The sequence below is a fragment of the Medicago truncatula genome, chromosome 2 (assembly GCF_003473485.1).
Source record: "Medicago truncatula cultivar Jemalong A17 chromosome 2, MtrunA17r5.0-ANR, whole genome shotgun sequence".
NCBI classification, from domain to species: Eukaryota; Viridiplantae; Streptophyta; class Magnoliopsida; order Fabales; family Fabaceae; genus Medicago; species Medicago truncatula.
The window spans coordinates 2,967,143-2,978,976 of record NC_053043.1 but is presented as its reverse complement, the minus strand read 5'-3'; the positions used below and the strand labels follow the sequence as shown (position 1 = coordinate 2,978,976).

General features: G+C 34.8%; 1 protein-coding gene and 1 long non-coding RNA gene across 2 annotated transcripts; both read right to left on the bottom strand.

Annotated features, from left to right (window-relative positions):
* Positions 1 to 240: 240 nt before the first annotated feature.
* Positions 241 to 1,334, bottom strand: LOC120578429 (uncharacterized). The gene is made up of 2 exons (XR_005644244.1): positions 688 to 1,334; positions 241 to 581 (listed from the first exon to the last, which is right to left on the bottom strand). It is a non-coding gene; the product is annotated as an uncharacterized lncRNA (long non-coding RNA).
* Positions 1,335 to 4,080: 2,746 nt separating this feature from the next.
* LOC25485929 (sphingosine kinase 1) lies at positions 4,081 to 10,645 on the bottom strand. The gene is made up of 10 exons (XM_013607028.3): positions 10,112 to 10,645; positions 8,149 to 8,271; positions 7,966 to 8,066; positions 7,315 to 7,387; positions 6,724 to 6,810; positions 6,541 to 6,618; positions 6,291 to 6,361; positions 5,187 to 5,483; positions 4,597 to 4,719; positions 4,081 to 4,471 (listed from the first exon to the last, which is right to left on the bottom strand). The coding sequence occupies exons 1-10, from the start codon at positions 10,419 to 10,421 to the stop codon at positions 4,280 to 4,282; spliced, it is 1,455 nt and encodes a 484-aa protein (XP_013462482.1). The 5' UTR covers positions 10,422 to 10,645; the 3' UTR covers positions 4,081 to 4,279.
* Between the last annotated feature and the right edge of the window lie 1,189 nt (positions 10,646 to 11,834).

Genomic DNA, 11,834 nt, shown 5'->3' with positions numbered 1-11,834 from the left:
TACATGTGTTTCTCAGCCCTTTGAAATGTGTCAACAGCAATTTTCAATAGCTTATGTATAGGCACTTATGTAGTAATTATTTAATTTAGTTGTTTATTCAAATAGGGCATACCCTGGAATCTGCACAGGCAATGACCATGAACTATTCTTGGAAAATTTAGCATAGAGTAATTAATTATTTCTGTAATTTTTTAGCAAATAGAAGAATGAACTTGAAAGGAAAAAACAAAAAAACAACAATGATAATCAATTAATTAATTATATTATATATAAACAACATACTAGAAATTAGATACTACTAAAATTATAATGCTGTTACAATAGTAACTACTACTACTAGTAGTCTACTATTAGTGCTAATCTCACCTTAGTGTTTACAAAGACAGATTTGATCTAATACTATTGGTTAGGGTTTAGATACAACCATGTACTAATAATAATAACTAATTAATTATTTTCTTGCTTAGGGTTTAGATACAAACATATTATTACTACCCTAAACCCTAATACTAATTAATCATATTTTCTTGTTAGCTGCTGCTACTACCACATCAATACGAACATGGAGGGAAAAGGTAGCACTTCCAGATCGGAAAAGTTGCGAAACAGAAAAGAAAGATTAACAACAATGTAAACGATAAATAATCCAATCCATAAAGAAATTTAAAAAAGTGAAAGTTTTCTTACCACGTTAACAATCAAAGAAATGACTCCCCCTTTCAGGAATGCTTTTATCAATCGGCGAGCACGTGTTCCGTCTCCGACCACCGGATACGTCTTTCCGTTCTCGTTGTCGGCCACTGCTTCTGATTTCACCGGAGCCATATTTTTCTTGAAATGGAGATAGAGAGTTTGTGTGTGTTACTGTTTTGCAATGGTGTTCATCTAGTGTTTGGGTTGGGTTGGGTTTTTAACATGACTGTCGATCCGTGTCGTTTTTCAAACTCAATCCCGAACCGTCGATTAGACACGTAATCTACCGCTATTGATATCGATCCCTGCTTTTTCTTTTTGTACGAAATGAAATACTCCATCAGTTTACCGGCATGCAATAAATGTAATTTAATCATAGAATGACTGTGTATAAACCTGATGGTTTGAACCATACATTTTACAAAAGATTTTAGTCTCTTTGCGGTAAAGAAGTAATGGTGGATTGACACAGATGGCTTCACGAAGGTAATCTTTCAATTGTGCTTGGTGATACTAATATTTTTCTCATCCACAAACATGATCACCCCTGCATTATAAGGGGTCTTGGACTGGTATTCCTTTGTAATGTGGTGTATAAAATTTTGGTTAAGACTTTGGCAACTAGATTACAAAAAAGTCTTGGATAAATGCATTTCAATTTAGCAGTCTAGTTTTGTTGCAGTGAGGGCAATCACTGACAATATTCACATTGTCTCAAAAGATAATTCATTATCTGAAATGCAAGATGGCGAGGCAATGCTAAAGAATGATATTAGCAAGATCTATTAAGCATTATGGAATAGATGGGCTTTAATCTGTTTTGGATTGGATTGAATGGATGTGCATGTGTGTCGTTATGGCCAGTTATCATGTTCTTGTTATCACGTTCTTATGTAAGCTTATGCATAAGTGCTTGTTCTATAAGCTGTAAATAAGCTCTTTATCCAAACAGACACAGTGCACCGGTGCCTGCATCATTTTCATTCTGCCAAACATATTCTGATAGACATGTGTAGCAAGGAGGACCAGGAATTGGCAATGCGGAAAACGTGCGAGGATTGGAGCTCTCCTTGAAATCATTCAGTTGTCAAGCAACAACGGCTTTGAGTGCGTCATTTTTGAAAGTGTACAATAAATAGTCTACAAGTAAAGATAAGAAAATACCAAGGAAAATTATAGGCATTAAGGCTTTGTTTGCGAGTTTTGAGGGGAAGGAAAGGAAAGGCTAAGGAGGGGAAGGGAAGGAAAGGGAGGGAAGGGAGAAAGGAGGGAAAACCTTCCCCTTTTTTGGAAGTTAAAAATAAAAAGCCAATAAGAAAAGGAGATGGAGGGCTTATGTTATAATTTTACTATTTTACCCTTTTTTCTTTTAAAATCAAATACATTGTTATACTTCGTAATTTAACTTCTAATTTATTCAAAACAACTTATCTTATGAAAAACAAATTATTAAGATCTTTTTTTAAAAAACAACTTATTCAAAACAGTTTATTTATACAAAACAGCTTATTATGACATATTTTCAAAAAAAACAGCTTAATACGATCTCTTTTTCAAAAACAACTTATCCAAAACAGCTTATTACAACCTCTTTTCAAAAAACAACTTGTTCAAAACAGCTTATTTATACAAAACAACTTAATACGATCTCTTTTTCAAAAACAGCTTATTCAAAACAACTTATTTATACAAAACAGCTTATTACGACCTCATTTTCAAAAATCGCTTATTCAAAACAACTTATTTATACAAAACAGCTTAATATGACCTCATTTTCAAAAACAGCTTATTCAAAACAACTTATTTATGCAAAACAGCTTAATACGATCTCTTTTTCAAAAACATCTTATTCAAAACAGCTTATTTATATAAAACAGCTTATTACGACCTCATTTTCAAAAACCACTTATTCAAAACAACTTATTTATACAAAACTGCTTATTACGACCTCATTTTCAAAAACCTCTTATTCAAAACAGCTTATTTATGCAAAACCGCTTATTACGATCTCTTTTTTAAAAACAACTTATTCAAAACAACTTATTACGACCTCTTTTTCAAACACAGCTTATTCAAAACAACTTATTTATCCAAAACTGTTTTGTATAAATAAGTTGTTTTGAATAAGCTGTTTTTTGAAAAGAGGTCGTAATAAGCTGTTTTGGATAAATAAGTTGTTTTGAATAAGCGATTTTTTGAAAAGGAGGTCGTAATCAGCTGTTTTGTATAAATAAGTTGTTTTGAATAAGCTTTTTTTGAAAATGAGGTCGCAATAAGATGTTTTGTATAAATAAGGTGTTTTGAATAAGCAGTTTTTTAAAATTAGGTCGTAATAAGCTGTTTTGTATAAATAAGTTGTTTTGAATAAGCAGTTTTTTAAAATGAGGTCGTAATAAGCTATGAGGTCGTAATAAGCTGTTTTATATAAATAAGTTATTTCGAATAAGCCGTTTTAGAAAATGAGGTCGTTATAACCTTGTTTTTATAAATAAGTTGTTTTGAATGAGCCGTTTTTGAAAATGAGGTCGTAATAAGCTATTTTATATAAATAAGTTGTTTTGAATAAGCCGTTTTTAAAAATGAGGTCGTAATAAGCTGTTTTGTATAAATAAGTTGTTTGGAATTAGCCGTTTTTGAAAATGAGGTCGTAATAAGCTGTTTTATATAAATAAGTTGTTTTGAATAAGCAGTTTTTGAAAATGAGGACTGAATAAGTTATTTTATATAAATAAGTTGTTTTTAAAAAAAAAATTGTAATAATTTTAGTAATGTCTAAAATTGAAATTTTGAATTATTAAGAGGGCAAAATTGTCAATTTGTATGTTTAACCCCTCAATTTGAGGGAACTTTAAAATTGGACAAATGAAGCCCTTCAAAACCCCCCAAAACCTTTCCCTTGTTTTTTTAAAACTCGCAAACAAGGGTTTTGACTCCATAAGTCTTTCCTTCCCTTTCCCTCCCTTCCAAAACCCAACTCGCAAACAAAGCCTAAGAGATACAGAGTCGAGGTCGTCTATCTTTAAATTTATTGACAATTACAGTATTATTCGGTCAATATAGCATACTCCACCTAGTGGAAAAATACGTGTTTGTTGTTGTTAAGATACCCTCAATTTTCCTTTCTAGTAGAAATCATAACATAGAATTAATTCAAGCACAAACAAAACTAATTCAAATTGTGCATGTCACAAATCGGTTGTGTTTTCGAATATAGCTTTTCTGAAGTATGAATGCAGGTGCCCATTTGCAGAATAAAGTGCAGAATCATAAAATCAACTGCTAAACTTTCAATAACTTCATGGTTTGTTTATACACATGTATATAACTTCATGGTTCATTACACTTTATCTTTGGAAGTGTACCCTCTCACTCAACTCAAGAAAAGAGTGATAATATAATTTCCGTATTAATAATTCAAAATTTAACCGCCAATAATTTGGTGTTACAAAGGAAACTTGCTATTCAATATATTTGATGCTGTACAGGAAGGTTCTGTTGATACAAACATGTATTTGTATTGTGTGTGTGTGTGTGTACAATATTGCGTGGTGTGGATTGTGCCCGAGAAAATAATTAACCAAGAGTATTACATAGGGGTAAAAAGTGTAGCTAAACCTTTATCCACTGTTATCTGCAATTTATCATAGGCCATCAAAGCCTTCTGCTCACACTTGTAGGTCCCTCTCCCTCTTGCCAAAACCTCACCATCTGAATCTATGATCCCTTCCTTCTCTAGGTCCTTGGTGCGTGTACCAGGTTCCAAGCTGAAAGCTTTCACCTTTGATTTATTGCAAGATACATAAATTAGAAAACTTCGTTATGTAACTAAACCAATGCCAAGACTCTTTCAAAGCTCAATGTAACTGCTACAAAAGTATTACACAATATATCAGGAAATCACACCTTTAGGTACGTGACATACGGAGATTTCACGTGTCCTCCCTTATTCAGCTCTGACATCATTGACAACAAATGTAACTTCGGGCAATTCATCGTAATGATCAAGTCCAGATAACCGTCGGAGAACTGCATTTACCAAATTATAATAGAACAATGGTCAGTTTTAGCCCCACTAGGAGAAGAGAAAAACATTAAAAATATTTACACCATTGGTATTTATCTATGAGAAGCGTTTAGCTGAATTTTATTAGGTGTACAAATACCTGGTAGCAGTTAAAAGAGTACAGAAATTTATTGTTTATTATGGTCATTTTAATCTTCAATTGCAATCCTGATTGTTATATCATGTTCACTCCAATTCATAAAGTATAATTTGAATAGTAGCAGCCATTAAAATCAAACAAATTAAGATGCAAATATCACATTCATCGCGATTTGTACATTTGGAATCAATTCATACAAATTGGTCCTCCTAATGAGGCCACCCCTGTCACGGAAGCATTTGGGAACTTTCCAAATAAAACACAAACTAAGGAGTGTTAATGGGAGAGAGTAAAACGAAATGCTTAAATTCTTATTCACACAAAACTGACCTTTGCATCAGGTGCTGCCATTGTGTCTTCAGCACCCCAAGGAACATTGTGAACCCAGACACTAATAAAGGGTCCATTTATAACTCTCCAATTCATATTTTCCAAGTCTATTTCAGGTCCTTGATAACAAAGTGTTTGCAAATTAACATGTTCCCCTTCACTTGGATCGCTACTGTTCCCTCTAATAGTAGATTTGCCTGGGTAACTAGTGGACTCCCCGTAAGACTCAAACCCTGGTGCAGGCACAAAAGAAACAGATCCATTGTATAGCCTCAAATTGAAGAGTCGGCAGACAGCCTACAGCAGGAAAGCAGTGAATAAGGAAAATGATAACGACCAACTCATATCTCTTTTATAACTGTAGAGCACATTTGACATAAGAATTCAAAAAATGAGTCACAAGAGAAGGAAAAATAGCATAGTTATGTTACATCTTACACTTGAGTTCGCCACCAAAAGTTCATTTATGATACAATAACAGATAGATGTCAGAATCAACCTTTAAAATAGAACAACACAAAATGAGAGATTTAACTGTAAGAACTAAGAAGTATCTCTCAAAATCAAAGGCAAGAGTCCTAAAGCCGTGCTGTATTTTTCTTTTCTCAGATATGTATACAGAAAAGTAAGGTTATTCTAAAAAAAATTAAGCAGATAGAAGCTGCAGGAGAGAAAAGAAGTGCATTGAAATTAGAGAGGAAGAGGCAAAGGAATATATCATCGGACTAGAATGGCACTTTCAGCAAAACATACATTTCTTGTGCCTTAAGTAATCCAAAGAAATCAAACGTACATTTCATTCGCCCTAAGTAATCCAAAGCATTCAACTTAAAATCACAAACAAATTTGTACAGTAAAACACCCAGAACTGAAGTGTCGGAAGATAATTGCAACAAAGGAGTGATAGAGTGGTTTGGAACATAAGGATTGGAGAGATAAGGAGTTGAGGGTTCAACTCCCCACGAACAATTCTAACAACTAATCACTAACATTTGACATTAATAAAAAAAAAAAGATAATTGCAACAAGATTCCATTTAGGACGCTCATATTCAGTGAAATAAAAAATAAACAAGATGTGAACTTTATAAAATGGCATACTAACATAAAAATCTAGACGAGCACTTCCCATCCACCGATACTTTTCAGACTCGATGTCAATATCAGCAATTAGACCTGAAATAAAATAACATATTTTACAACATCGCATCATAGTGAATACCATCAACAAAATGTGGTGCCATATGTAGTAGACTCAAGTTTGAGTTAAATAAATAAAAAGGAAAGAGTAAGAAACTAATGGCTTAGATTAGCATATTCATTGGCAGTCTCCAATCTATGGTAAGAGTAATTACCCCATGCCAACATCAATATACTGAAAAATCTGGTTTCCCCTTGTGTGATGGTAGCCACATCAAGCTGTCGCTTATGGCCTGTCAATATTTCATATACATTTATTCTTTAGAACAAAACAGAAAAGGGGATAACATAAAATACCAAGGATGCGACACGTTTGAAAGACATAAATGGACTGAAACCTCGAATGATGGCAAGAACGGCATTGGCTATTGCGCAAGGATCACCAACTGAATCAAGCAGAGATTTTGCCATGCCATTTCCAGTACCTTACAAAGTATGGAAGAGCTTATTAGCTTGGCATAACTAAATTTTTATAGTGACCCATACACTCATTATCTACAGATACTTTATTCTAACAAAAATGATCTGTGGATAATAACAATTGAAAAACCTTGTAAATAAATCAAGTAAATAGGGTATAAGTAAATCCGTTAATAAACTAGCAACCCAATAAGAAATTTTAGAGTGGGGACAATAGGAGAGGTAACGGAAGATTAGAACCAGAGGAGGAACAACAGTAAGTCGGTAACTGTTCATCTCAATTCTTGTATCAGCATGGTACTGGGATAAGGATTGGGGTTTGTCCTGAACAAAATTCCTATTTTACTATTAACTCTTCAGTTGTATTATAATACTAGCTTCATCCCACCGTTCCTGATAAACAATAGCTTCAATGTCCCACCCATTCCCAGTTAAAAATTTAGAGTAATGAAGTCAAACTTGATAAATCCTCTACTCGAGAAAAGAAAAAAATGAAACAAGTAATAAACCTGCAGGAACTATTCCAAGGGGTGTCTTTATTGCTGTATCCCAATCCTCTCTTTGAAGAAGCCCATTTACAACCTACTACAATGTGTGATGCTTGTTAGATTAGAAAAAAAGTAATAAAAAACAGAGACAACTATGTCAAAAATCTGTCAGTACAAAAGTGATCGAGTATACACAAATTACATCTAAAAACTTATAAATGACCCCCATTGCCATTTTACTTCCCATGGATGTTACAATTTCTATCCAGTCCTTCTGAGCATCAGCCGTATCAAACAAAAATCATTATGTTTCTTACATGAGAACTAAATTGAAAGATGTTGACAACACATTTTTTAAACATTTTTCAAATTAAGTGCATAAGCATGATCCAATAGTACTAGGTTATTTGGAACGATACCTCAAAAGATAAACACAAACTTCTTTAATTCATATGTACTAGTTTTTTTGGGATAATATATACTAGGTTATTTTGAGTTTGAGGAGATACATTGTCGGTGTAAACTAAATAATGCATTTTTATCTTTTATCAGATGTTATTGTAATCTCAATTATTTTTCAGCACAACAAAATACTTTGCAATATAAACATGAAAGGTATAAAAACAAACACGATCATCAACATTTGCTAATAACAATGACAATGAAACTAACCTCAACCAAAATTCCATCTCCACTAATACAAACAATTCCATCGTGCTTTGAAATATCCAACGAACGAGCAACCTCTTTGGCATGTAGCTGATGTTTAGTTTCTGAATAACACAAACTCAATCAACAAAAAGGAAAAAAGCAATGAAAGAACAAAACACATTTGACTTGAAATAATGAAATAACCTTGTATAGTGAGTTGAATTTGAGCATCATCAAAAAGAGGTTTCACTTGTTCAGCAAAAATCTTGACAGCACATTTCTTCCCACCAAATGGATTCACAAAAACAAGCAATTTCTTCGGTCGACCTAAATCATCAAAATTCATAGTTCAATTTACAACACAATATGTCATAGTAATCAATCATAACCTATGAAAGACCGACAAAACATAAACAAGTTAACACTAGTAAATTTTTTGGAAATCACATAACCCGAGCTATGTGTGGCGTAGCATTCTTCGGGCTCGTTTCATAGTTCGTGGAGGAGCGCGTTGGAGCATTGGTCATGGGAATCATATTCCCATTTTAAATGAGCCGTGGTTGCTTAATGGGGAAACCATTCCTAGTAACATATCAGGAGCTAATTATGTGAGTCATGCATCCGTAAATAGCCTTATGGATCCCTACTTTAAACGGTGGAACGAATCTGTTGTCCGACAAGTCTTTAGTGAGGACTTGGCTGCTAAAATTCTTAACACCCCTCTCTTTGAGCAGGTTCAGCATGACACGTTACTTTGGAAGGCTGAGAAGAATGGGCGTTATTCGGTGCGTAGTGCTTACCAACTGTGTGTCAATGAGTTAGTAGATTTGTCCCACCTTCACAAACTGGGATATTGGACTGGCATTTGGAAGCTTAAAACTCCCCCGAAAGTTAAAAATCTGATTTGGCGTATGTGTCGGGGCTGTTTACCAACCCGTGTTCGGTTGTTGGATAAAGGTGTTCAATTTCCTACTCGGTGCGTAAGTTGTGACTCTAATCATGAGGATTTATCTCATGTATTTTTTGAGTGCTCTTTTGCAGTTCAGGTATGCTCTACGGTAGGTTTATGGCATGAGATTCAAGGTGCGTTGGCATCGTCAACCTCGGCCATTGAGGCAATTTTTGCGTTGTTACATTCTTTATCTGCCACACTTTCTCAACGGCTGGCTGCAATATTTTGGAGTCTTTGGAAGCATAGGAACTTAAAGGTGTGGGAAGACGTCACAGAAACTTGTGCAATAGTGGTGGAAAGAGCGCGGTCCTTGATTGACGACTGGCATCTTGCAATGACCTTACTGCTGCAAGCTTGTCTGTTGCTCCTGCAGGTACGCAACCAACAGCTGTTAGTACTGATATCTCTGCCGTAACAGCTGCTGTTCCTGCTGTCTTCCAACCAGCCGCTGTTAGCGCTGCTGCTAGTGCTGTTCCAGTTGCTGCTAGTACTGATATCTCTGTCGTAACAGCTGCTGTTCCTGTTGTCTTCCAACCAGCAGCTGTTCCAGCTGCTGCTAGTGCTGTTCCAGCTGCTGTCCAGCCGCGGTGGCAGCCTCCCGAGCATGGCCGTATGAATTGCAACGTTGATGCGGCGTTCTCCAGTCAACGCAACAAAACAGGCGTAGGCATTTGCATCCGTGACGAAGATGGAGTCTTTGTTTTGGCTAGAACAGTCACCTTTGGTGTATATCCGGTTGACATAGGTGAAGCTTTAGGCATTTACCATGCGCTTCAATGGCGAGTGATATGGACTTAGATAATATTGATTTTGAAGTCGACTCCAAAACCACAAAAGATGCTCTTTACTCGGGTCGGGAAGACATAACTGAATTTGGCAACATCATCACGGCTTCCTAGTCTTTGCTCTCGTCCAAGTTTACCAACTCTCGGGTGGAGTTTGTTCGGCCACAAGCTAATGTTGTGGCCCACACTCTCGCAAGGGAAGCCGCATTTCTCGCTAGTCCCACTATGTATTTTCGTATACCCAATTGTATTGAAACTTTGATTACTAATGAAATGCTATAAGCACTTTTTCTCTAAAAAAAAAAAAGTAAATTTTTTGGAAAAATAAATTAATGGAAAGTAATCAATGTTTCTATAAGAAGTGTCGGTGGTACAAAGATTATAATTACTATAATTAATTGTAATTAATGATTATAAATCTCTACATTACCAAGAGAATCAATGAATTCATGAAGCTTCAGACACCAAAGCCTAAGATTTTCCTCCGACGAGGGTTTAAAAACGACGTCGTTACGAACGAGTCTGCCAGCTTCACCGGTGGTGCAACAACCGTCACGAGCTTCCACAAGAGTCTTGAGTTTGATGTATGAACCACTAGAGACGAATCCGAGAACCTCTTTTTCAACGGAGAGACACCGTTGAATTCCTTCCGACCACCATAGCCTTCCGTCGGTGAGAAGAGCTAACGGCGTTACCGTGCCGTTGACGGTTACTCGGTCCGAAAATAAAGGACGATCCATCTCCGGAAAGTGGACCCCACCAATCTCAGCCGGAAACCCGGTTCAGTAAATGAAATCCGGTTTTCACGTCTCGGAGATAATTACGATTACAAATTATAAATAATTATTAATACTATACTATATAGATTATAGAATATGGTTTTCACAATGATGGAGAATGAAACTAAGAAAGCACTAAACATTAACATGAAATGTGTTTACTAATTTTGATTATATTTTTTTTTCTCTCTGGCTGCCTTGACTTTGACGCCAATTAAGTTTATTTAATGTGTATGATGCAAGAACACCTTATCAATTTGCAATTTGCATCTATTTTATTTTTATTATATTTGTATTTGTATATATCCCACTAACTGTACTTTTGTTTTTGTTGTTTTGACATATCTAGGTACTTTTGTTTACTTCCACGTTTAAGGTGTTACATCTTTTGTTTTCTTGTATTGCACTTTTATTTTATGTTTTTGTTTTTACTCTTGGTTTATTTGGTTTGTAATTTTGCACTCTTATTTTATGTTTTTGTTTTCCCTCTTGATTTGTTTGGTTTGTAATAACATGAAAATGATGGAAACCATTTGAATAAGATTGTGAGGTTGGCCAGAGTTGGTAAGTAAAGGGAGTTTGATGGACCGATCGCTTGTGATTTGAGATCGGGAGTTAGTTTTTTTATGCAAGTTTCTTTAGGCTTTTTCGATGGCTCCTTCGACTTATCGGAAGTTGAGTGGTGGGGGAATCTAATCGTTTGATCTAACCATTCTTTGTCGGCTGCTTTTTTTTTTTTTTTTTATCTTCGTTGATTGACGGTGATGGAAAATTGATTGTTGTTGATTTTTTGCCGGAGGGTTTTCGTGTATTTTTATTTTCTTTTTTGGTGTAATACTTGGGATCTAATCCCCTTTTTATATATAATATATTTTGCCATTAAAAAAAAAATTGATAAGTAAACAGAGATTAATGAAACCCTCTTCGTAGATAATTGTTCTATGTGTTTCTTGAATTGTTCAATCATCGAAGTAAATTGATATGATCATATTTTTCCATAGATTTTATGTGATTCAATTGGAAGTTAGTATCCAATAAATTAAAGAGAAAAGATATTTGAACATCCATTTTGTGACAACTTTCTCTCTCATACTCATATCATATTCTCATTTTCTCTCTCTATTGCTTTGGTTTTTGTACCAAGACTCACATTTTTTTCTATATTTTGGTTGTCCCACAAGTTGTCTTACAAAATGGTTGTTCAAATAACACTCCTCTAAATTAAAAGACTTTTGAGTAAAACCGAAGAGTTCAGAGTTGTTTTCTCCTTGTATAGTACAATATTCGAATCCATTTATGCTTCTTGTTGTAACCTGTATTCTCCATTGTTTTCGTTCTAATCAATGATATAGTTTCTTTTGTTAAAAAGATTAC

Bases quoted from the DNA above. Each gene is read 5' to 3' on its own strand.
- LOC25485929 (XM_013607028.3), bottom strand. From the start codon at position 10,421: ATGGATCGTCCTTTATTTTCGGACCGAGTAACCGTCAACGGCACGGTA. The intron at 8,272-10,111 runs GTAATGTAGAGA...TTGATGATTTAG, and splicing joins TGAATTCATTGATTCTCTTG to GTCGACCGAAGAAATTGCTT. The intron at 6,619-6,723 runs GTTTCAGTCCAT...AAATATTGACAG, and splicing joins CGTTCTTGCCATCATTCGAG to GCCATAAGCGACAGCTTGAT.